Raw genomic sequence first — 26,238 nt, 5'->3', positions numbered from 1 at the left:
CAACAGCATTATAATATTAGCTGTTTTGTTCTCAATACCTTTTCTAATGATCCCAAGCATAGAATTGGCCTTCTTCACTACCGCCGCACAATGGGTCAATACTTTCATTGAGCTGTTCACTACCACCCCTGATGGTGGTGAACCCCAAGATCTCTTTCCTGATCTGACAGACAGATCTGTGACAGACAAAACTTGAAATTTATCTCTCCACAACTTACATGAGATCAATGGAATGATAAAGTATGGGGGAGAACTATTTTCAAAGCAGCTGGAAGGGAGGGAATGGTCAGCTTTGAACAGCTCAATCCTATGCTTCCTCCTGCCAATGCAGTGGCACCAAAATGGCTCACATTGCAGCCTAGGGACACAAGTCCAGGAGGTCTCCTCCAGTAAATATTTGTTCCCTTTCTCAGGGGTAACCTTTCAAGGTGCGAAAGGGTCTAATCAGACCAGCACCAGTGAAATCACTGGCACAGGTCCACGTAAACCCAGGCCATAGGATCGGTTCTGTGAAGGGTTTGGATTCGGCAGCCACCACTGCCATCAAACCTACCCATTCCAGACCCAATTCACTCTCTTTCCCACCCGTCACTGCCCCGTTCCGCCCTTCACCATTTTGTCAACTTACCTGAGTCAGTCGGTTGGTCCTGAACTATTGTGGTGTGCAAGGCTGCTGTGACATCCCTGCCAGAGTTTTAGCAGTGCCCAGCTTCATGTGCTGCTGGAGACCTTTGCAACTGTCATAACTCTACTGGCACAACACTCATTTTACCAGCAGAAGTGCCCAATGGGATTGAACTGTTAATCTTCAATCAGCTTGAAATATTATTTCTTCCAAATTCAGGAGTGGTGCAGGGAAATCAAGTTAAAGATGGAAAGTGCACACAGAACTCCCATTCTCCCTGATATGCGGCTCACGCTGTGCCAGAGGGTTGTGCAGGGGTGGGAGGATACCGGTTGCTACTGAACTCTATTAGATTATTCCATGCTCAGGCACTGTGCTTGCAGTTTGAATGAACTGTGCCCATCATTTTTATTGAATACATCTGCTAATGTATTTTACAGAATAAACTATGTAATAGACACACTTCACAAGCAATTATCTTTTGAGTCTCTTCATTCAGTTTCTTTATTCTGTGTTCAGTTAGAGACGTTGACTATCAATGGAAAACTGTAATGCATTTTATCTCATTTTTATTTGTTGAACTTTTAATAATGCGTTTCTGCAGTTGACATTGTTCCTTGTTCTTATAAACAAAGGTGGGTTTATTACTTTTTTGCATATATTCGTGTTTTATAGAGCTACCTAAACTACATAATTCTGCCCTTAGTTCTAGTACTAGGAAATGAGATTTCAACAGAAATTGTAATTATATCTTGAGATATATATGGAAAAGAAATTCTATATGGAAAAGAAATTGTAATTATATCTTGAGATACAGAGGTGAAAGTCACTGAAACTATTAGGAAAACACAATAATAATTGTCTATTTCAAAATTTCTCAAAATCATTTTCAACACAAACTACACAAGCTACATCCACCACCTTGATCTGCAGACAAGTGATGATTTAAAAAATATTTTAAAATATTTCAAATGAGCTTTTTATTTATTAGATCATAAATAAGAATCCTATGATCCAAAGGCCGATGTCTTCATGCTTCCATAACAAAAGCAGAAACAATACCTGTTCAGAATAGGTTATGATGTAAATGTAAGAAATGTAAATTTCTGTTAATATACGCATTATTTCCTTATAAAGCATTTGCAGCAATACAGCACTTACGGTAAGTTATACCCTGAATTACATGAACAATTTTTTAATCAGTTTCTACCATTCTATTCTATTAAGAATTTGTTCTTAAAGTTTTCCATTAACTTTTTGATTTGTGAAAGATCCTCTTAGTTGTTCAGAAGAAAATAGTTCCCATGAGCCATGGCTTACCAGGTGGTGGTGTGGAGCAGAGGTAGCAGATTCTCACTGCTTTAGGACTTCAGTGTGGACTCTTTATGGGAATGGAACCCCCATTTTTCGCCTGCTGGAGCAGACACTCAAGGCAGCTTACAATTTATAGAGAAAAAAAATAAAATTTATAAAAACAATAAACAAACCAATTGGAGGAGGGCAAAACTATTAACACTGAAGGAACTGCTATAGAGACACAGGAGGCAGACAAGTAACGCCTGTATGTCTACAGCAGCCCTTCTAGCAGATTAACAGCCCAATCCTGAGCTGCCCGGAGCTGCGGGACCCTGCGGCTCCCTGGCGGACTCCCGCCAGATCCAGAGCCTCCCACGTTACCGCAGGAGGCTCCTCGGGAAAACGGAATGTTCGTCCCCTTCCCCTGGGTAAGGGAAGCAGCCCCGCAATGGGGCTACTCACTTTAGCGGCAACTGTTTGGTCACCGCTAAAGTGAAGGCGCTCGTGTAGGGCGTGCAGTCCTCCACGAGCGCCTAGGATCCTGCGAAGCTTGGCTCCGCGGATTCGCCTCCCCCCGCCCCCTAGAACACCCCTGACCACGCCTCCCCCCTCCCCAGAACGACTCCCCCACGCCCCTGACCATGCCCCCATTCCCCGTTCTGCAGCCCAGCAGTCACAGGCACCGCCAAGCCGTGGAACATGAGCGCCCACCAGGTGGTAGCTCAGCGCCAACCGGAGCTGAGCCAGTTCCGGAGAAAGCCCAGCAGTAAGCCCCGCAAACGTGCCTTATGGCATGTTTGCAACTGGGGTCCACAGGATTGGGCTCTAAGAGGCAGGAAAGCAGTGAGAACCCAACCAGACAAGGAGTACTCTCACCAACTTCTGGCTCCAGAAGGAGTCCCACCACACACTACACCTCCCAATATTCTCCATCCCACCTCTCACCAGGGTTAGAGATAGCGAAGGACAGGGCCCTCCTCCTGTCACTCTGAGGGACAATTCCCTCTGGTGCTGCAGTTCTTAATCGCCCAAATTGTGTTGACCTCCAATCACAAAACACCCAGCAAAAAGGGGCTCTCTTCCATAGGGCAGAAAGATGTTGCATGCTGGTGCCAATCCACAATCCACAGTTTGCAGATGAAGACCACATTCAGAAGCATGGACTGGATAATAATCCTGTTGATGTCTGGCAGCTATGTTGTCATCAGTCAACTTTCCAGGACTTAGATCCACAGGGTAAGAGCCCTTTGGCTCAGGCATCTGGTGAGGAGCAAGCTGTAATATCTGTGGAGGCAAAAGGCCAGTCACAGTGTCCACTTTCTTTCTTGCTGCTCTTACATAAACACATACAATTACCCTGAAAGTCTTTTTTTCAGATAGAAAAACAATTGTTTTTCAATTGTTTTTTACTGCTTGTTTTATTATCTATTTTATTGTTGTTCTATTTTATGTATTTTATGACTTTTAAATATTGTTAGCTGCCTTGGGTGCCCTCCGGGGAGTAAGGTGGATTACAAATCCAATCAATCAATCAATAGAAAAGGTTGTTTCCAAAGGAAGCAATAGATGAAGCAGAACTCCTTAGGCTTTCCCACTCCCATTTTCTTGCTGCATTGGCCTCTAACACAGAATCTTCCCATCACACAGTTTCAAATGTGTGTTTGCATTTGCAAATAGAATTGTCCCTTTAGAAGTAACTTTTCCTGTTTAAAGAGTCATCTGCATGTTATGTCTAGTTTAGCCCTCACTTCTGACAGACATTACTGTATGTTCTGAAGCTTTCAGTTGAGAGAGATAACCAGACACCTGCCTGTTAATAAAACCTCTTCTGTAAAATTCAGAGCCATGGTTACAGGGCAGCAAAGAGTTAATGAGTTTTCTTTGAAAATTTCATGTGCAACAATATCACAAAAGGTCAAGGCTGTCTCTTCCAATCAATTCTTGGAGGCAATCAAGCTTTCCTTCTGCTTCACTATACATCTTAACACCTGCACAAGGGTAAAGGTGAAGGTCATCTCTACACTTTTTGCCTTCAGGCCTGAAAACAAGTAGCTGTAGAGAAAATTTGTAACAGAAGTGTCTTTGGCACTGAAGGTCAACACATCCACAATACACAAAAATACAAGTTTTCATGCTTCTTCCAGTGTTAAACTTCTATTGTTCTCTCAATCTGTATATCACCGTTCATCTGTGAATATTTGTAAAATGGAGTGGGAGATTATTTTCTTTGTTTGATAAAAATTCTTCTCAGATATGTTTGCTCTGGATTGGGTGATTGTAATCAGCTCACTTCTCAGGACTAATTAGTAACTTGTAGAATGATGCAATGCTGTCAACAGAGTGAAAAATTTCACTCCAGTTTTATTTCCTGATCTATGCTGCAGTGATTTAGTCCATGGATAACAACTTGGCATGGTATGAAGCTTCCAGTCCAATCCTATACCAATGCTAAGCCAGTCTGAGCAGCACCCACCGTGGCATACATCCACAGAGGCCCGCAAAGCGCAGCAGCCAGTCCACTGGCAGATGTGTACTGGATGCCTGCAACACTGGTGTACCTCAGATGTTTGGGCATCACATGTTGGTAGGCAGGCAGGCCACAATGGGATGGAATGTGGGCAGGACAGGAAGGAGTCAACATCTTTATTGCAATTGCACAGCAACTCTCAATGGTTGGCAACTCCACTTGGGTGTTTTTCTTTCAGAAGCTGCACCATCTTTGAGACTGTGTAATAAAGATTTTAACTTACCGTAGATACTCAGGTATAGTACCTGAAATTTTTGCCAAGTAATCAAGGTCCAATTCTCACTTCGCCTTATCTCCGGGGCAATCAGAGGGCAGAGCCTTTCAACTCTGAACAGGTTCTTTCTCTGCTAAGCTTAGGTGGGCAGCTGGTTAGTTGCTATAGTTACTTTCCTGGGACATTTCAGCCAAAGTTAACCTTTTATTCCCCTCCATTCCCTTTTGCTGCTGCAACCCAATTCCCTTTTGCAAAGGCTTTGCATTTGGCAGAGGTCTTTCTTTTCAACAACAGGATGGAATCCCCTTTCCATTTGAAGCAACAATTCCCAGGCTACAATTCAATGCAGCATTACTTAAGAATAACACCCATGGAAAGCAGTGGGTCTACTTCTGAGTAAAAAGGATTGCAAATATATGCAGCTGCATCTCTCTGCTGTGAATTGAATTGCACACTCTCAGTTATGTGTTATGGGTTGTATGTTGTATGTAGAGCTTCTGGCTTAACACACCAGACACCTTCAAGGTGGATTTGATTCATGGTTCTTCTACAGTGGTTGCTAACCTTTTTCACTTGTATATCCCTTGGCAATAATAAATTGTACCCTTCATATTAGCAAAATGTCTGTAATAATACAAGCCCTCATCTCCTCTCTATGAAAACCCAGACTTCATGTATTCATCACAGTGTTTTCTCTTTTTATCTGTTTGAGGAACAGAAGACTCTGCCTTTGCACTGTTTTGCACCAGAAGTGTGCTGAGAAATTCTGGGTGATTGATCACTTTCCATATTATGTTTCAGCTTTTTTACTGTGCTGGTTTTCAATCACTGGTTCATACATGAATTGATGGCCAAAACCTAGCTGTTGGTGGGGATTTCAAAGCCAACTAGCTACGTTCCTTCCTGCCTTGCTGGTCCTTGCAAGGCATTCTGGAGTATGACCTGCCTTTTTCTACCATTATTCCATTCTTTTTCAAGTACCCCTAAAGGTCCTGTTGAGTGTCCCTGGGAGTACATGAATACCAGGTTGGGAACCACTGATTTACTGGTATGTTGTTTACAGTGCACTTACTCTGATAATGTTTACAAAAAGGTGGTGAAGGCCAAAATTTAAAAAGAATAAAAATGTATCTTATGATCTTTTACTATGTTTTTAATAAATTAGAGGCTACAGTTCTTAGGTAACAATTAGTGGTAGGTTATTTTTCAGGATCTGGCCTGGGGTAAAATCAGACAAAACTATAGACAGACACCCCTCTAAGTTTAACCCCCGACTTATCCAAGGGTCATAGAAAACTCCATGATTGTTGGCTAAAAACCTGCCCTTGACTTATCTGTGGGAACTACTTATAGGCGGGTATCTCCAGTAATCACAATTGTCTCCTTGTTAGCAGACAACTTCTTCCCACCCTAGTTGCTCTGCACCTCAGCAGGCCTCTGGGTGGAACTCTGAAGGGGAAGGGCCTCACTTTCCCAGCCAAGGTGGTGGAGCTGGAATATTTGGTGGCTAAAGAACACATGGATAGAGTGGTCATAGCAGAAACCAGGTGGCATGCAGAGAACACAGTCCTGGGGTGTAAACTCTATAGGAGTGACAGGGAGGGATGAGTTGGAGGGCAGGTGGCCCTCCCTGTCAAAGAAGGGGTAGAATCAAGCAGAACAGAGACTAAAAGGGGGTCAAACTCTGCCATATCATCACTACAGGTTGACAACCCGGTCCTGTGCATGTCTACTCAGAAGTAAGTCCCATCAGTACCAATGGGGCTTACTCCAAGGAAAGTGTGGCTAGGACTGGGCTGTAAATTTCTAAGGACCACAGTGGCCATTGGCTGAGCTCTTGCTCAGGGAGCAGCACTATTTTTCACTGCTCGAGGGAGACAACAAGAGACCTGCATCCAAGTGTGCTCCCCGCATCCTGTGGCAAGGAGTTCCACAGGCTACTCGCAGTCTCGGGGCTGCCTCCTTCCTGCTGGAAGAGCAACTCCAGCTCGCCCTCGGGACCCTGCAGCGACCAAGGAGGCGGCCCTCTCTCAGCAAGAGGCGGGAGCGTCGGCCCAACTAAGCGAGGTGCGCCCGACCCCAGGTGAGCTAAGATAGGGGGTGCGCATGCGCTACGGCTGAGAGCACGCGCGCCTGCTCCTCCACACAGCCACGCCCCCGCTGAGTGGCGCGCGCCAAGCAGCCGAGTCAGGTGGGCGGAGCCAACGGTCTGGCCGGTCTAAGCGGCCCTAGCAACGGGCTGCGCACGGGTGAGCGAACGGCGGCGGCCATGACGCAGTCCGTGGTGGTGCAGGGTGAGCGCCTTCGAACTCTTTCTCGATCCTCCCCCCCCCGCAGCCCCGTCCGCCCACCATGAGGGTCTTCACAAGTGTCTCTCTCCCCCCTCCCCCCCACAGTGGGTCAGTGCGGAAACCAGATCGGCTGCCGCTTCTGGGACCTGGCGCTGAGGGAGCACGCCGCCGTCAACAAGGTAACGAGCCCCACCACTGACACCGCCATACTGCGCATGCCTGCTCAGAAGCAAGCCCCGCTCAGTTCAGTCGGTCTTACTTCTTGGTAAGCGTGCGTAGGATTGGCATCGGTCGGCCGTTATTTCTCTCTCGCTCGCGCCCTGCCCACTGGGTGTTCGCACGCATGCGTCAAGTGCTTGTCCGTTGGCCTATACTTGCGCGCGCACGTCAGGGGCCTGTCCACTGTCCGTTACTCTCGCGCGCGTGTGTGAAGGGCTTGAGCCCCGCCCACTGCTGCACGCCTTCCAAAGCAGCCGCTGCCACTTCCTGATTAGCTGAAAGTGGATTGTCGCCTGTTGCGCATGCGCTCTTCTTGCTGAGCCTTTGCTTGCTCCCTGCGCTAGATCACATGGCTGCTTTGTTGCAGTTATGTGCCGTTCTCTTGTGTCTGGGAGTGAATGACAGCCACTTCCTCTCCTTTTTTCACATGCTGTGTGCCTGCTGTGTTCTGTCGGCTCTTACCTCTGCTTTCTATTTCTGTGCACTTGAGACATGAAGTTCACACACACACCCAGCTGCAGAAGGTGGAGTGGAGCTCCAAAGGGACACTTTCCTCGCATGCTTCGGATTAGGACAGCGTTTCTCAACCAACACTCAAGTGGCACTTGAGGTGGTGCCTGGTGGTCGTCACAGGACCCCTGGACAACTGCCGCCCAGCAGCGAGACCAGGAATGTGATGCAACAGACAGCGGCAGGGGGCTTGGCTTGGCAGGCAGAGCTCCAGCGTGCTTCTCCACGCTTGAAAAGCCCTCTGTCCACCCTGAGCCTCTTACTGGTGTTTGTCACATTGCATCTGGCCTCCCAACCCAGAAGTAACTGGCGGTGATGTCATTGCCACTTATTTCTGGTGGTACTTCAAATAGGTGGACAGTGTGGAGTGTTACGGCGGAGGACAAGTGTTGAGAAACACTGGGCTAGGAAGTTTGGTGCCATAATTGCCAGAGGCTGTAATTCCCTTTCTACACCACTGTGAGGCAGTGGAGGCCTTCTGTTCCCACAGGCTGCCAGGCTTTTGATACTGCCTGCAGCTAATGAATGCCATTATTGTTATATTACTCCGGTAACATGCCAAATGACCTTCTAGTGCTTCCGGAAACTTTTGGGAAGGATTAGCTTCTCTCTTAACAGTTCTTTGAAAGTTCTTGGGCTGGTTTGTTGTCTTTGGTTTGCTACTAGAGGAATACTTCATGTTTAGGTGGTTTAAGAGATTTATATCTCACCCTTCCCCCCCAAAAATCAGGCAGCTTACAACCATAAACTAATATACAGCACCAGGAAAACAAATCACAATAAAAACAGCATTAAAGCACAATAGTAATAACCAAATGCAAAAACACCAATGAGCAGGGCATCACTGCCTAGAAAACATCAGAAGAGCAAACCAAACAAAAACAGGAAAACAACTAAGGTAGCAACACTAATTAGAACGATGAAGTTTGTAACCCCTGCCAGAAGGCCAGTAGGTAGAGCATAGATCTCAATTTGCTTGGGACAGAGTTGCATAGTGTTGGCACTGCCACAGAGAATGCCCTTTCCCCTTGGCAGCCTCAGCCATATACAGCACCTGGAGGAGGACCGCCCCCTTAGGCTGAGCCAGTTGATTTGGGAGAAGGTGGTTCCTTGGATACCCCAGTCTCAAGCCATAAAGAACTTTAAAGATCAAAACCAACACAGTGAATTGTGCCTGGAAACAAACTGGCAGTGAGTGCAACTGCAGGAACCGTTTGGCAGAGTCAAATTGCCAAACTCCTGAGACCACATGGACTGACACATTCTGTGTGCTCCCTGGGGCATTTGGTGGGCCGCTGTGAGATACAGGAAGCTGGACTAGATGGGCCTATGGCCTGATCCAGTGGGGCTGTTCTTATGTTCTTATGTTCTTATGTGTTAATTGCAGTTTCAAGTCAACCCCACATAGAGCATGTTCAAATAATAGGGTCTTGACTTTGCCAAGGTGTTGCCAAGATCACTATCATCATGTCTGAACTGATTCAAGTAGAGACACAACTGATGCACCAGCTTCATCTGGGCAAAAGCCTACCTGGCCACTGCCATCCTCAGGAGCAGCAGATAATCTAGAAGGACCATTCCCTCCCCATGACAAGCCTGCTTTTGCCCATTCAGGTTGACAGTTCTGCACCTGAGTTGTAGTTCTCTGAACAAAGAGGTCATATTTTTTGTCTGAATTTAATTTCAGCTTTTTAACTTCAACGGCTTACCTGTATAGTGTCAGCAGGTGCAAGTGGTCCTGGAGTGGTGCTGCCCAGTTATGCAAAACTCCAAGGGCCACCTTCTGCTTCTGCTTTGAGGGAGTTGCAAGATGTTCTGAGGTCCAGAGAGGCCGTGTGCAGCCTCTTTGACCCTCAGAAGGCCTTCTAATGTCTCTGGAAGACCTTTTAAAGGCAATTCTGGTTTTTTTAAAAACTATTGGGCCCTGACCCCACAAATTTGTCTGTTTGAGGGTTCTGGCATCTGTGGGAGTTCCAGGGCAGGATTGTACCAGAAGTAATTGCAGTGATGCCATCGCGTTACCATAGTAACTTCCAATTGGGGGGGGGCATTTCCAGGCACACTCCAGGGTGACACAGGGGCCAGGACCACCACAGATTAACCTTCATTTAGTCCCCAACCACCTCTAGACAGGGCTCCAGGATTTCTACACTCCATGGGATTAGATTGCAGAGAGAAATAGGGATGGTTATCTCCCAAAGTTCAGATATAGTCTTTAATAAGCTCCCCTTGCTACCATTGTGCTATGAAATTATAGCCCCATTTAATGTCTTTAGTGGTAGTTGTGTATTATCTGAAAGAGTTAAATTATTTTAAAGTATGCATTTTATATGTCTGCACAAAGAATTGCTAATGCTTTACATTTCTGGTTTGTTTTTTTTAGAAAGGAATTTATGATGAAGCATTAAGCAGTTTCTTTCGAAATGTGGACACTAGGTAAGTTTTTCCTTTAATGAGCAAGTGGAAGTTTCATAGAAACTTTATTTTTAAAGTGATGTGGAATACATATAGGGAGATTCTAAGCTAGTTGTATCTTATGCTCTAGGTCAGTGTTTGTCAAACTGTGAGTCATGACCCACGAGATCAGAACCCAATTACAGCTGGGTCGCATAACTCTGCCCACTGGTGGGAAAGTTTGAGAACCACTACTCTAGGTCACAGCATAGTCTTGTGATGTTCCAGCATTAACTATACAGACTTTTGTTCATTATGCTTCCTATTTATTTTCCTCCTTTATCTCCATTTCTTAAGATTCTGTAAATGGTTAGGATGTCAGTGGGGTAGCGTCTGATGATGCCAGTCAGCATCTTGCATTCTCAGTAGGAGCTCTAAATCTAGTCCTGTTTGGGATGTAGAGGCTATACATAATCAGGGGCAGCAGGATGGCACTGAAAAACTCCTGTCCCTGACACTAGCATGCTCAGTAGATCCACTCCCTGGGGAAAACATTTTCTGAAGACAATACCAGCATTCTGGATCACACAATTATTCCCCAAGGATCAGCCTTGGGGAAAGTACAAAGTAGGCTGATGTGGGATGGGTCTTGACAGCACACTCCTACTGGCTCCAATCACATGTTACTCCAGTGTGTAGAGGCAGCACCTGGATAGGACTCCTGCTGAACCTTCCTGGCCTAGTTGCTTGAAGGAATTAAATAAAAAACTCAAAATGGTGAGTTGGCTCTCAAGATGGTGCTTGCTATCAGTTAATCTTGTATGTTCATTTTTGTTGTGGATTGTAGGGATTTATTTTTTTTTGGCTAGTGCAGTGTTTCTCAAACTGGTGGGTTGCAACCAGTCCCACATCCCATTAAGGGGTGGAGGAGGGGGCGAAAGCAGCGACACAATTCCCAGGATCACTTTGCTAACAGTGATGGAAGGGGGTGCTTTTACCTACAGGTGGCTGCAGGATGTTGCAGGAGGTGCGGGGAGCCCTGCACAGTCCTCCACAGGGCTCCCTGATGCTTGGAACGTTGCAAAAAAGCAGAAGCAAAGCACTTCCTCTTTGTGTTTGCAAATAGAAAGTACTTTGCACCCACTTTTTTTCAATGTTCCAAGCATCAAGGAGGCCTGCATGGGGCTCCCAGCACCTCCTGCAACGCCTTGCAGCCCCCTGTAAGTAAAAGCACCCCCCTTCCACCCCTGTTAGTGACACGGTCCTGGGGATCATGTTGCTGCCCTCACTCCCTCCCCCATGAGGACTTACCTCAGGAGTAAAACTCCTGGGAAATTTGGGAACTGCTGGTCTAGTGAGAATTTGATGATCTGATTTTTTTTTGTCTGCCACTGCTTTTTATTTTTATTTAGTGTATTTTTTTAGCTATAATTTTATTTGTTGTGATTTGTCAAGAAAAGTGTTGTAAACATTTAAAAAATAAACGAGTGTACATTTATCACTGTTGCTTAAGTGCCTGACCTGTAACAACTGGGCCTTACTACTTGATATACATTGTTCTGAAATAATTATTGAACAGAGGCATCTCTTGGCCTGGTTTATGGAATGGTGCTTAGTGTAGCTGTTTTTCTGTCCTTAGAGCATGATTCTCTTTCTGTCTCCCAGTCTGATTTTTTGTGAGGCCTTGCATAGCGCAGCTACCTTGAGGAATGTCTTGGGTACTATATTGCACTGATGCGACACCATAGCTTTTCAAATGCCAGAGTAACAACCCTTGTGCTACATTCTGTCTCCTTTTTACATTCATTACAAATAGCAAGATAAAGCTGTTAGCACTTCACTTTTGCAGTTTGTTTTAGCAAAATTACAGAATATCTGCTTGACATGGCAGGTTTTTTTGGCAACCTTACTCCTGTGCCAACATGACTGCAGAAATTTACCAGATGTTTTCCCATTGCTTTATTTTTATGCCAAGAAAACGTTCCCTGACTAAATTTTTGTATGATAGGCTACTATAAAATGAACTGGAACCCTCAAAATTGGCAGTCTTTATGTTTGTCCTTGTTACTCTTCCTTTTTCTGAATATAATACTAAACCTTGATGGAAAGGGAAAATAATTTTGACATTTTTTGTCAAAAAATTTTGACATTTTAGATGTGGTCTTTCCCTAGGCTTGTATTTATTACTTTGCCTTTTAATTTTTCTAGAACAGATGGTGACGGTGCTGACATTTGCAAAGGAAAAATCTGTTCCTTAAAAGCACGTGTAAGGAAAAAATTCTTTATTATGTTAATTCTCATACTTTGCATGTCTAAGAAATATCACTTAATCTTTTGCATTTTATTATAAAATATATTTAGCATGATTCCGCTATTGAAAATGATATTCATGGAAAGTGAATAGGAAGTTACTGTATAGTACAGCAGATTCTACTGATATATTAGGTATTAATTTAGGAACATGATTGAAGGAAGAGTTTGGGACTTTGTAAGTCTCTGCAGGGAAGGGGGGTGGCAACATGATTGCTGCAATCGTGCCGCCGCCAGGGAGGAAAGGGGTTTTCAACTTACCTGGGAATTGCTATGGGTCTCTGGAGGGTCCTGGAAGCTCATTGGCTCCTCTGCAGGCTTCCAGGCACCTCTAAATAACAACAACAGTATTTATATACCGCTTTTCAACTAAAAGTTCACAAAGCGGTTTACAGAGAAAATCAAATATCTAATGGCTCTCTGACCCAAAAGGGCTCACAATCTAAAAAGATGCCACTAAAAAAGACACTGCTGGGGTGAGGTGGGCCAGTTACTCTCCCCCTGCTAAATAAAAGAGGAGCACCCACTTGAAAAAGTGCCTCTTAACCAGTTAGCAGGGGTTAACCAGTTAGCAGGGGTTCACTGGAAGTGGCTTTCTTTGTTTTCTTTTTACAGAAGTTTAGAGGTGCAGGGAGGCATGCAAGAAGGGGTCGCAGGCTCCCTGGATCCTCCAGAGCGCCATAGCAACCCCCAGGTAAGCTGGAAAACCCCTTCGCTCCTTCATTGCCACTGTCACCTGCCCTTAGGGGCAGTGATAGAAGTTCCCTGGCTGGGGCATCACAATGCCCCAGTTTGGGAACATCTATACTACACCATCCTGGCTCTAATCAGCCCACATCAGCTAGGATGCATAGCAGGTTTCCACCCACCTTCCTAACTGGATTAGAAACTTCGTGTTATGCATAGTTTTCCCCTGAATCTTCAGGGAAAACAGCAAGATAGAAACTTGTAGAGCTTGGTTAGAAAATCAGTGAAAATGCAAATCAGGAAAAGAAGTGGGACTAGATTTACAGCCCAATCCCTATTCATTCATTCATTCATTCTGTATCCTGCTTTTCTTCCTGAAGGGCACCCAAAGCAGCTAATGTAACCATAAAATCACATTTTAGATTATAATTTACAATATAAACATTAAGTATATGTCTTTATATATATAAATCCTATCCCCCCCCCCCCATCTTCTGCCATGCAGCTGCATTGACAGAGCATTCTCTGCCTGCAGTGGTGCCTGCAGGCGTTTTCTGCCTGCAGTTGCGAGCAGACAGCCAATGAGAGGTAAGTAAAAATATTTTTTAATTGCCTCCTGGTAAGCCACCTGATTGCCAATGGGTCTTCTCAGACCCACTCTGGCTATTTTGCTGGTATCCCAATTACTGAATGGAATATAGTACACTATTAAGAATATTTTAGTAATTCAATCTGGGTTCTTTGTAAATGAATTTGTTGAAGCACCCCCCCCCCCCCAAATTATACAGTTTCTTTTAGGCTGCTTCTTTAGTGAATGAGTGTGTGAGAATTAAAACTAAGAAAGCATCTTTTTTATTTCATTTTAATTAATTTTGAGTAAGCCAGCTTGTCTAGAAACATTACACAACTCTTTCCCCTCCCCTAGGCCCTGCTCATTGATATGGAAGAGGGTGTAGTGAATGAAATATTGCAAGGGCCATTCAGAGGTGTCTTTGATAGTAAGCAACTGATCACAGATGTTTCAGGTTCGGGGAACAACTGGTGAGAATAAATTCTTTTCTTAAAGTTTTCATTCAGAAATGTAAACAGATTAAATGTTGAAAGCAAAACTTATGTTTGTCTTTTGTACTTTCTGTAGCCTCTGGAGTAAATAAGCACATTAAGCTTAACTTTTAGTTATTGTTGCCTTGAGATAAACTTTGAAAGCTTAAACTATTTGTCCTGCCACAATTTTATACGTATTTCTTTCTTTCCCTTTTTATTTTTCTACTTTGAATGCTTTCATCAACAGATGTATTCTGTTACTACAGCCATTCATCTGTTTCTGGTGCTGCTGCTTTTCTTGAAACAGTAATCTAATTTAAGGAATGAATAGCTGACCAAAGAGAACAAGGGAAACAGATTCTTTAAGCCCAAAGAAGTCGCAACTTTATAAAAATGACTTTGAGTAGAACCAAATAAAAGGGGATAGGTTTTGTATAAAATAGTTCAAATACAGTTGTAGTGAAAGAGTGCTATCAGCTTTCTAATAATTCCTACCACCATAAAAAGTGTCAGCTAAATTCCTGGAGAAAAATGCACAACATTGGAATTAATTCCATAGTAGTAAGTTATGGAATTCGTTATTGGTTCAGGTTCAGAAATCACTGATTCTTGAAAGGATTCTTACCTATGGGGCCATCCTTTCTTAAGCATGTATGCATTAGGAAGCACAATTTTTATACATAGGCCTGTGCAGATATTTAGAACAAAAGCAATCTTGTGTTGTGGCCAAACTTGCAGTTTCTGCTACACATAAATGTAACACAGTGTTATGCATTTGTGCAGTGTGTGCTTTTAATTTAAATTAGCATCCAGGCCTTGGACAAAAAATAATCTTAGCTTCAGCAGAGTTAAGGAGATTCCCCCAAAGGGCCCAGTTCTATCCAGTTTTCCAGCACCAGTGCAGCTGTGCCAATGGGACATGCACTGCATCCTGTGGTGGGGAGGCAATCATAGAGGCCACCTCAAGGTATGGGAACATTTGTTCCCTTACCTCGCGGCTGCATTGCAATTGCACTAGAGCTAGAAAGTTGGATAGGATTGGGCCCTTAGTCTAAGCATCTAAGGAACAGTGTGGTCAGTCACAGTCTCTTATTATAACATGCATTTTTGCCTTGATTTTCAGTATTGAGCAGATCACTGGATACTTAAAAAAAATTATATGCCTTTGCCAATTCTCACAAACCCATACCACCTAAGCTGCTTTTTAAATTCTCCTGATTCTAAAAAGCAAGTTATTTCAGGAATGAAAGGGAAAAAATGTCCCATTCTAGGCATAGTGGTACTTGATGAGTTTGCAACCATTGTGAATTGCCTACATTTATCAGAATTGAAACAGAAAAAGATGACATGCTGAAGGTTTTCTCTTTTCAGGGCTGTTGGTCATAAAGTGTATGGATGTCAGTATCGAGAAAGTATTATCGAAAAACTGAGACAGACTGCTGAGCACTGTGATTGTCTACAGTGTTTTTTTGTCATTCACTCTATGGGAGGGGGTAGGTATTGCAGCTGCTGGACTGAAGTGATTGTGAGAAATAAGAAAAGGAAATTAAACTGGTCTTGGTTGTAGTAATCTAAAAAATTAACTTATTAAAAACTTTTAAAATAAACTGAAAAGCCACTCTGATTGTTTGACTCACTTCAAAAAGAATATCCTATCTGTACAAATAGCACTGCCTGTATTTATTCAGTCCAAGCACTGCAACTAAAACAGGCAGTTCTTAGGGCTGTATAATATTTATTTTCTGGAAATAGTTAGAGGTTGGAGAAAATGGTGATAATGAAATAAAAACACACCACACTGTTCTCTGTACTTCTCATTTTTGTAAACACACACACACAAAACAGCTCCAAAACAGTGAAACCGTTTTCTCCCACCTTTAGAAATAATAATTTACCAATTAGGATTAGAAACTGGTGAGTTGTTGAGGAAATAGTGTCTTAAAAGCTGTGTTTCTCTTTCAATTTAGAGTGCTGGCTTATGTCATTTTAATTTGTGTTCCCTACTGTTTTGTCCAGGTTGGTTCGAGAACATAGGGCTGCCTTCCCTACTGCTTGTTTCACCACTGTTCTTTGTAAATTCACAAAGAACAGGGGAAAATCCAGGAATGGCAAAAGTCGCAGCAGATAACACAGATAACAACATAATTATCATCATTTTCAGGCTTGCATATGAGCAGGCACACCACCCCTTTGTACACGAGGGTACGAAATTTGCAACTTCCAGTCATTGTTTAGAACAAGCCAGAATTTGTTGTAACTTCCAAACCCAGCAAATTCTAGGTTCTTTTACTTACTTACAGCCCAATCCTCTACACGTCTACTCAGTCCCATTTGAGTCAATGGGGCTTACTCCCAGGAAAGTGTGGATAGGATTAGGCTGTTAATTTCTACCCTGCTTTTTCCCCAAAGGAACTGAATTTGGCTTACAACAATGTCCAGAAATACAAAAACATAAAATAATAGTTAAAAACACAAATTAAAACATTAAAACCCTTCACAATTAAGAACATCCTAAAAACAGCAATAAGACATTAATACAATAAAAAGAGCATCAGCAGCAATTTTACAAAAACCCAAACCTGTAAAAGACAGATGTTAAAAAGACCAAGAACTCAGAAGGCTTGTCTAAAAAGAAATGAGGCTTCCCGGGAAGGTTTCCAAGGAGGGAGCAGTTCATAAATAAAGGGGGAGGAAGTTCCATAACGTTGTTGTCACTACTGAGAAGGCCCTAGTTCTTGCTGTCGCCCCACGTACCTCCCTGGGTGGTGGCACTTGTAAGAGGGCCTTCTCCAGTGACCTGAGGGAACAAGCCAGATTATATGAAAGTAGGCAGTTTCTCAGATACCCCGGCCCCAAGTCGTATAGGGCTTTAAAGATCAAAACCAGCACCTTGAATTGGGCCTGGAAATGGGCAGCCAGTGCTGCCGTCAAAGAAGGGGCCCGACAGAGTTGAACCGCCTACCTCCAGTGACTACAAGAGCTGCCACATTCCACAGTTCAGAAACTGCGTCTACAAGGCAGCACCACACAGAGTATGTTACAATAATCTAACCTCAATATCACCATGACGTTAATCACCATGGCCACGTTGACACGATCCAAGTACAATCACGGCTGGTGCACCAGCCGAAGCTGAGCAAAGGCCCTCCCAGCACAGCTGCCACCTGGGAATCCAGGAGTAGCTGTGAGTTCAGACAGACCCCCAACCTGTGAACCTGCTACTTCAGGGGACGTGCATCCCCATTCAGTACAGGACTGAATACTTTAGCACCTGCATCGAGGATTTCCAAACTAGGAGAACCTCTGTCTTGTCCAGATTTAATTTCAGCTTGTTAGCTGTCATTCAGATCCCCACTGCCTCCAGTCAACACTCCAGGACCTCAACTGCCATCTTGAAATCTGGAGGAAAGGAGAGATAGAGCTGGGTATCATCAGTATACTGATGGTACCCTACACCAAATCCCTGGATGACCTCTCCTTGTGGTTTCATGTAGATGTTAAATAGCATGGGGAACAGGATAGAACCCTGTGGCACCCCACACATCAAGGGTTAGGGCATTGGACAGGCATTCCCCAGTACCACCATCTGGGACCGATCCTCCAAGTAGGAGCAGAACCACCACAGAATGGTGCCCCAACTTGGCCAATTGACCCAGGACACCACAGTTGATTGTTTCGAAAGCCACTGAAACGTCCAGCAGGATTAACAGGGACATTCCCTCTGTCCCACTCTCCAGCATAGGTCATCCACCAAGGCATCCTCTGTTTCTGTCCCAGAGCCCGACCTGAAACCAGATTGAAAGGGAACCAGATAATCCATTGCATCCAAGACCCTCTGGAGTTGAGATGCCACCACCTATTCAATCACTTTGCCCAGAAATTGGGGGGGGGGGGGTTAGAGACTGGCCATAATTGTCTAGCACAGTGGAGTCTGGGGAGAGCTTTTTCAGAAGAGGTCAAACCACCACCCGCTTCAAAGCAAGTGGCAGCACCCCCTCCCATCAAAAAGGAGTTGACTATCCTCCCTGTCCACTCAGTCAACCCCTCCCAAGCAGTTCTAATTAGCCAAGCTGGGCAAGGACCAAGCAAGCAGGTTGTTCTAATAAAAATTTGCTAACAAGCCAGCATATGAAGCTGGAATTCTGTTTGGAAGGGGAAGGACAAATGAGCAAGACCAAGCTTCACCGTTGTCACCTGAAAACATGGTTTCTTGTTACATCTGAAATGGGCTAGAGTCAAGTCAAACTCCTTGCAAAAAATGTTCAGTTTTGGACTGCCACCTTAAAAGTTTAGAATACACTTTTCCAACAGAAATCTGTATTGGGCAGCACCCAATACAAACACTTGTTTTTGAAGAAAGCCTCTGGTTACCAAAGTGGCAAGGGAACAAGACACAGCTGATAAACGTTCATGTATTGTTTTTGCTCTTAGGGACAGGATCTGGTCTTGGTACATTTATACTACAGATACTTGAGGATGAATTTCCAGAAGTATATAGATTTGTTACTTCAATTTATCCATCCGGTGAGGATGATGTCATTACATCTCCTTATAACAGTGTATTGGCTATGAAGGAACTCAATGACCATGCAGACTGTGTACTACCAATTGAAAATGAAGTAAGAATCAAAGACTCTAATAAAATGTTATGTGTGTGTATATGTATATGTATATATGTTATATAGAAAGTTATGAATTTATCATGACAATTTTTACAAGAAGATTACATTATTCCTAATGTATATTATCCTTCCTCATTGTGGAGATGTTCTGGGTCAATAACAGTTAAATGACAGCTTGTTTAAGTGAGTAGAAAAGGGATTTGTACACCTTTCATAAAATATAATTTTGAAGCAAAAGAAGTGCATTACTATTAAGAATGTGAAAAATCATTTTTGACCGTATTCTACATTGTTTGAAGCCTAGGATGAAGATTGAAGATGATAGGATGTTATGTATGTACTAGTCACAATCATGTGCTGATAATATATCTTATCCCCGCATAGTGGAGTGTTGGGAACCTAATTTTTTCATATAGGAACAGAAGTATACTTTAATACTTAAAGACAAGCTATAACCTTCATAGAACTATGAAAAGAAGCAAAAATGTACTCAATGTCATGAAATGGCAAGGCATTGTTGGGAGTGTGCTTATTAGCATTTTCTTCATGGAAAAGCTAGATGAGAAGTCAACTGATACACAGATAAAGGGATAGTTGGCCAAGAAGTTTAAAATCACATATTTAGAAGGTTTGCAGAATGTCATGATTGGGAGAGTCACCATGCACCAGTAGTGGTGTCATGAATTTTATGCAATACATGTCTGTGATGTTTGTGCCACCATCTTCTAAGAGGAAGAAAATTTTGATTCCCCAGCAATACCTGATTGTCATTTCAGTATATGGAGGATACCATATTCTTGCAGTATTTCTCTGCTCTCAAGTGTCCCGAAGAAATTAGTAACAACATTTGCATTAAATTCACCACCGGAAGAAACACTGTGTTAAGTTGTAGGTTTCTGTGCCTAGTTTTTTCTGAAATCACTTAGAAAAATATTAATAATTGTTGCACACTGAATTTCTTATGAGCTTTTTCACTTATATTTCCTTCTCAAGTCTTTGTTTGATATAGTTAGCAAAATTAATCAAATGACCAACTATGGAAAGCTAGGATCAACTGTAAAACCAACCAGCTTGGTAACTTCAAGCGCAGGTGGAATTAAAACTACTCAGGAAAGACCTTTTGATGCAATGAACAATATTGTGGCTAACTTACTGTTGAATTTGACAAGGTGAGTCTTTGAAAAATCTAATTAAAAAATAATGATCAATTTGTATTTTTTTGAGAATATGACACTATTTATTAGATTATATGCAGAAACTAACTACAGTGAAAGGCACTTTGTAGAGACTTTAAGATATTTCTACCTGTTTAAAAGAAGGTTAAATAAGGTTAAAATAAACTAATTTTGGAAATTGTTGAATATGTGGAAGTTATGGTTGTGCATTTCTTCAGAACACTTTTTATAAGAATGTGTGATACTTTCTACCAGTGGTTGTCAAACATTTTAACACCAAGACCCACTTTTTAAAATGGCACTGACAGGACCCTCCTAGTTTTACAAGACTTTGAAAAGTGTGATCTAGAAAGTATTTGCCACAAAAAAAGAACCATTTCTCATAAAGAGGCAGCCCTAATGAATAACCTCAAGGCTTGAGGGGGCTAGTTATGTGACCCAGCCTTCACCTGCCCCCACTATCTCTCATTGTTGGATGGAAAAAAACACACCAGAAGAGAGGCACTCAAACATTTATCTCCCTATATTTACACAAGCTTGCAAACTGCAGGAGCTCAGCTGTTTGCAGGGTAGTTAGCCGATTTTGGAATAGCCTCAGTGCTTGAGGCAATTAGTCATCTCATCTTTCTTATTGCCCTTGTTTTTATTGGAGGCTCTGCTGGACCCACCAGAAATTGGGTCACGGCCCACCAAATGGGTCCCAACCTACAATTTGAGAAATGCTGCTTTATACCCTTGTACTTTCACACCCAATCCTATTTAATACTACTGGCTCACAGTTGGCCTCATCCAGAAAATAGAGACTTGGTCCCAGTCAGATATGCAAAAAAATCTTTCTATACAGTGGATTCCAGCTGTCAGAGGGATGCATTTGCATGGAGAACTCAGGCCTATCTTAAGATTTTAGATTTTGGATTTATAGATTCTGGAAGCAATTCACTTCAACTATGCAATGCTCTCCCCCAGGAATGCTCCCTCTTTGGAGGCCTTCTGGCAGGGCCTTAAGATATTATTGTTTAGAATGGCTTTTAATTGTGGACTGACTGACTAGAATCTCAGATATTATTTGATTGATGATCCAACTGGTGTTGGTGATTTAATGATTCATTTGTGGTTTTAATGCCTTCTTTATTGTTTTTTATCATTCAATGTTTTAATGGTTGTAAGCTGCTTTGGGTGCTCTTACTGGGAGAAAGGCAAGATAGAAATCCATTAAATAAATTTCCGTTATAGCTATGTATTTTGGAAGCCATTTTCATTATTAGGGTATCAGCATTTTCAGTTACCACACTCCAGGGAGTAGCCTGTAGTTGCAACTTTCATCTGGATCATACAAAACATTGTCCGCATGTACCCAGGAATGTGTGTAGTTGCATTGAACCCCAGGAATGACTTGCGCAAGCATAAAGTTCTATTGGAAAGGAAGAGGAAAAGGAAGAGGGTAGGAGTTTTCTCTGGCTGCCTCTGTACCTGCCCCACTACTTGCAACCTCTGAAAATTTCCTAAGCATTGGGGGACCTTTGTGGGCAGACATCAGGGATCTTGGGACTGCAAAAGGAAGGGTAGATTGACAATGTGTGTTAACTGGGCTAGATCCTAAGAATGACTTGTATGCGTGGATGAAATTCCATCAGGCAAATATTATGGGGAAGGAGGTGTTCCTTGCCAAAAGCTTGAACTCACATTTTTATTTCTTCTGTCCAGCAGAACCAGCTTCCAACAGAATGGTTATCTTTTCTCTAATATCTGTCATAGTTGTTCCCATTCAAGTTGATACTGCTTTCTTTATAAATGAAATTCTATAAGGGATTGTGGTAAACACTGGGAGTATATCTGTCGTTGGAGAAACTTCTACCACAACAGCTGCAGTATCATTGTGTTCAAGTAAAGCAACAGAGATTAAGTCTAAGATTAACATACACACTGCTTCACTTCTAACAAGAGGGAAAGCTCCTAAAGAGCATAAGGAATGTTTGGTAACTGTGGGATGGTATTCCTTTTTTGCATAGAAGCTTCAACCTAGTTGAAATTAGAAAATTAGTTTATTTTTTGCTGTAAGCTACGGCTTTTCACAAAGGTCACTAATTTTTTACAACTCTTCACAAGAGTCTTTGCAATGAACTGCAATTAGACAATCATGGCAAACTTGTTTATATCTGTTTCATCTGTTTTACTTTCAGCTCTGCTAGGTTTGAGGGGTCTCTTAATATAGATCTTAATGAAATCAGCATGAATTTGGTCCCCTTTCCTCGACTTCATTACCTACTTTCCAGCTTGACTCCTCTGTACACATTGTCTGATGTTAATGTACCTTCTCGGAGGTAGGCATTTTGTTTGATGTGTTAATGACAGCTGTTGTCTGTATGAAGATGAAATTGATTGCTTAGTAACATCTATTTTTAAGAGTTGATAGCCAATCGTATCCCTGCCAGTCCATAGTATGCAGAGCACACGCTGCATGATGTGGGGGGGGGGGCAACCAAGTAGCCAGCGAGGGGCAGGTAAAAACAGCTTTTACTTATCTCCTGATAAGGCTCCTGATCACCTGTGGGGGCCCCAGGCTCACACCAGCTATTTTGCTGGTTTAAGTCCAGGAAAGGAAAGGGGGATAGATCCAACATGTGCAACTGCTTCCAAAGTCCTCCCCCTCCTGCCCCTGAACTGCCTGTGACCTGACCCTGCTGCCACCTTATCTACTCTGGTGCATCCTGAATGGGCTGTTGGGCAGGCACACAGAACTTCAAACCATTTGCACCAGCAACTCCAGAGCGCTTGATTGGCAGTGCACCTTTTATGAATGGATTTATTTCAGCAGATTACAGAATCCATGGCCATAAATGGGGGATAGGATTAGGCCATGAATCCTCTTGCTATTAAAGCACCCGCATAGTTTTCAGATGTTTGAAATAGAGTTCTGCTTTATTTTTGGCACATACTTCCAGAAGTTACTTGGCTAACAACAAGCTCTACGATTTTGTTAACCTCATAAACATTGTGGGTTATTCTTTTTCTCCATAGATTAGACCAAATGTTTTCAGATGCTTTCAGCAAAGACCATCAACTAATAAGAGCTGACCCAAAGCACAGTTTGTACCTTGCTTGTGCTCTTCTAGTCAGAGGAAATGTGCAAGTTTCAGATCTTCGAAGAAACATTGAAAGGTTTGTACATAATATACTTTAGGGGAGGAATTATTGGCTGCTCATACAGATTTTCACTTCAGTACTTGATCATAAGGCTCAAAGACCAACTGGGAAAAAGGAAAAGCCCTCCCCCATACTCCTGTATGCACAGTTGTTTTGATGAGTGAAATGAACTATTTTCAGTAACTTACAACCCAATCCTGTGAGCTGAAGCTGCTAACGAACACATGTTCCACTGGTGGCAGCTGCTGAAAACTGCCATAAGGTGCCTTCTGCAGCAAGCTGAGTAGTGCACTGCTGGGGTGACAGTAGGAAGGACAAAGCCTTCCCATGCAGATCATTGGAATGCCAGCTGCCTGCCAAGGAAGTTAAGATGGCAGGGGAAAACAGAATGAACTGGCTGGGTGCAAAGCTGGGCTGGGAGGGGAGGACTGGGGGATGGGGAGGCTGCGGGAAGGGGGTTGATCTGGCCGCAGTGGTGTGGGCTGGATCCTATCCCCTCCAACAGCAGGCTCCCTTCCCCCTTTCTCTCCTCAGACTTGTGCTAATGATTAAGGTTCAAGGAGACCCATTACAGAACAGGAGGCTTACATTGGGATATGGGAATGTAAATGCTCTTTCCCCTTCAGAGCCTCCTGATTCTCCCTCCCCACTGGACACAGTTCACCCATTTTTGGCACAGCGGGTGGGGAAAAAGGATAGAATTGGGCTGTTAGTGAGGCTTGTGTAATCTTATTGAATATTTGTTTTTCTTGGTGTACAATATTATGTTCAGGATTCAAGTTTTTCCAAATAGATGCCTTGAATAGAGCTGTAGTTAGTCTAAAAATAAGCATCACATGTGACACGTTCTAGTTAACTGAGCATTTTGATGTGGAAGAATAACTATTTTAACAGTACAATGGTTTTTATTGCTGAAATCACATAAATACATTCTTGGAAAGAAACATTCAAATCTGTCATTAACATACTTGCTTTCTAGTTGTCATTTTACTGTTTTGTCTCTGTCAACCCTGAATTTGCCTATTGCAGGCTGAAACCTTCACTTCATTTTGTCTCCTGGAATCAAGAAGGCTGGAAAACTGGCTTGTGTTCAGTACCTCCTGTGGGCCATTCTCACGCATTGTTGGCACTAGCAAATAACACTTGTGTGAAACGTACTTTCACAGAACTCAGAGAGAGATTCATGAGGTTGTACAAGAAAAAGGTAGATCCCTGAATGCAATTTCAAGCTACATTTTTAACTAGTTAGGCAGTCCTTAAGTATTGGGAAATAGTTGTACAAGTACTTATACAAGTATTCGTCTCCTCCATAATATGAAATGTCACTGATAGACACAGTGTTTTATATGTGCATGTGCACTGGAGCAAGGTAGTGAGAACCTTATGTATATTTGTATTTTATGCAGCTACTTTTTGGTTTTTATAATTTCATTGAGTTGGTTTTTATTCTATATTTTATTGTGTTATAAGTTGCCTTGGGTGCCCCATTGCAGGAGAAAAAATACAATAAATAAATATATTCTCATGCATGCAGCTGCTCTTGTGAGGGAGAAGCTGTATATTATACACCATGGATATTTCTTTAAAAAACATTTTCAGTCATGAACCAATTCACCTGAAGTCAAGAGTTTATCCTGTTTTATGATATGGAGGTGAAAAAAACAATTGATTTATATTGTACTGAGCTAATATTGTTCACTTTTATAACAAAACATATAACTCAAGTACCATTTACTGTTACAGGCTCACCTTCATCATTATCTACATGTTGATGGGATGGAGCAGACCTGTTTTTCTGAAGCACTTTCATCTTTATCAGATTTAATAGAGGACTATAAGCAGCTCGAGGCTGCTAACTGTGGGCCTGCACTAGATCCTCCAAGACTGAAGATAGCTATGTAACAATGAGGGTGGGGAAGAACTTTAAAGTTAAGGCATCAACAAGCTATGCACATGCACTACAGCCCAGCTGAGTACTCTCAAGTCCCAGTGATTTCAGCGGGAAGGGGGGGAACTTAAATTTGACTGAAATATGCTTTTCCACAGATTGCATTCTATAATGGCTTGGCTACAGGAACAGTAAAAAATTTCACTGTGGCTGACAATTTCATTTGAAATGATATATTCCTTGTATTGCACAGGTGCTGGATGAGAGACTTCATGGAAATGTTAGCATGGAACTCATTTTCAGTAACTTCTCTCTGTACGCTATGATTGACTTCTAAATTAAGCATAGTGAGTTACTCATTTCAGCGATAAATTATCAGCAAAAACATATTTTGTATTTGGAATACATTTGTAAATATTTTACATATGCCTTTTTATTTGCAAAATAAAATATATAGTTACAAAATATAATCTGCATTCTAAATCTTTGTCAACAACATACCCCAAACTGCTTCAATTTCAGCACTCCTTGAGGGCACCAGCTGCAATTTGACAATATAAAAATAGTACCAGCCAGTTCTAAACCCAAGGTCTGATATACCTATTACTGTACATTCAGTATGTGTTTCAAAAATATTGTCAAGATTTTCATATTATTAAACTAGATTAAAGGAAACAATATCTACAACACACATGCAGTTATAGAAGTGTCTGTAATTCAGGCCAGTTTATACTTTTAGGTTCTCATTGCACTGCAGTACTTCTACAATATTTGGCATTCTAAATAAGACATGGCAGAAGAAGAAAAGTATATGGGAATATTGCACAATTACATGACTGTTCTTGTTTAGTACATTGAGTTGAAGAAAAAAATATCAATGAGAATAAATATCAAATATTTCTAATCAAAATTAACCTAGAAAAATGCTTTACAATAATATCAATACATGGAGTGCATTTTGATACACACAATCATGCTTCACTGGACTTGCAAATGTTCATTATTAAATGCACATCTAATTGTTTCTGGATCTATTTCTCATCCTGATCCAATTGAGGAGATAGATGCTTGTGTGCAATATGCTTTATTTGCACACACCATTTGCAGGATTAGTTGCCACAGACATAATCAAGTGTATTTCTTTTGGTTCTAGCAAATTGGATGCTGACTGAAACAGACTTTCTGTGACAATAATGCAGTACTACTTTTCTGTGAAACGCTTTTGGAGGTGACAAAATCTTTCTGAGGTGGGTAGGCTCTGTGTTACACAAATGAGGTGCCATGGAGGCTCA

General features: G+C 42.4%; 1 protein-coding gene and 1 long non-coding RNA gene across 5 annotated transcripts; one reads left to right on the top strand and one right to left on the bottom strand.

The window, feature by feature from the left end:
- Positions 1 to 1,442: 1,442 nt before the first annotated feature.
- LOC136639395 (uncharacterized) lies at positions 1,443 to 7,288 on the bottom strand. Its single transcript, XR_010793674.1, has 3 exons — positions 7,213 to 7,288; positions 2,867 to 3,205; positions 1,443 to 2,061 (listed from the first exon to the last, which is right to left on the bottom strand). It is a non-coding gene; the product is annotated as an uncharacterized lncRNA (long non-coding RNA).
- TUBE1 (tubulin epsilon 1) lies at positions 6,862 to 25,371 on the top strand. 4 transcript variants are annotated; one of them, XM_066613538.1, is made up of 12 exons: positions 6,862 to 6,911; positions 7,059 to 7,132; positions 10,066 to 10,118; positions 12,285 to 12,342; positions 13,999 to 14,114; positions 15,489 to 15,610; positions 18,549 to 18,736; positions 19,733 to 19,908; positions 22,095 to 22,235; positions 22,933 to 23,073; positions 24,088 to 24,262; positions 24,802 to 25,371. In XM_066613538.1, exons 5-12 carry the CDS (start codon positions 14,014 to 14,016, stop codon positions 24,958 to 24,960), a joined length of 1,203 nt encoding a protein of 400 aa, XP_066469635.1. In that variant the 5' UTR covers positions 6,862 to 6,911; positions 7,059 to 7,132; positions 10,066 to 10,118; positions 12,285 to 12,342; positions 13,999 to 14,013; the 3' UTR covers positions 24,961 to 25,371. The 4 variants fall into 4 exon arrangements, with proteins under 4 accessions (XP_066469635.1, XP_066469609.1, XP_066469628.1 ...); XM_066613512.1 differs by having other exon boundaries at positions 6,871 to 6,956; XM_066613531.1 differs by lacking the exons at positions 6,862 to 6,911; positions 7,059 to 7,132 and adding exons at positions 7,138 to 7,218; positions 13,579 to 13,661.
- The last annotated feature ends 867 nt before the right edge of the window (positions 25,372 to 26,238 follow it).

The sequence above is a fragment of the Tiliqua scincoides genome, chromosome 1 (assembly GCF_035046505.1).
Source record: "Tiliqua scincoides isolate rTilSci1 chromosome 1, rTilSci1.hap2, whole genome shotgun sequence".
NCBI lineage: Eukaryota > Metazoa > Chordata > Lepidosauria > Squamata > Scincidae > Tiliqua > Tiliqua scincoides.
This window is presented reverse-complemented; position numbering and strand designations above follow the sequence as displayed.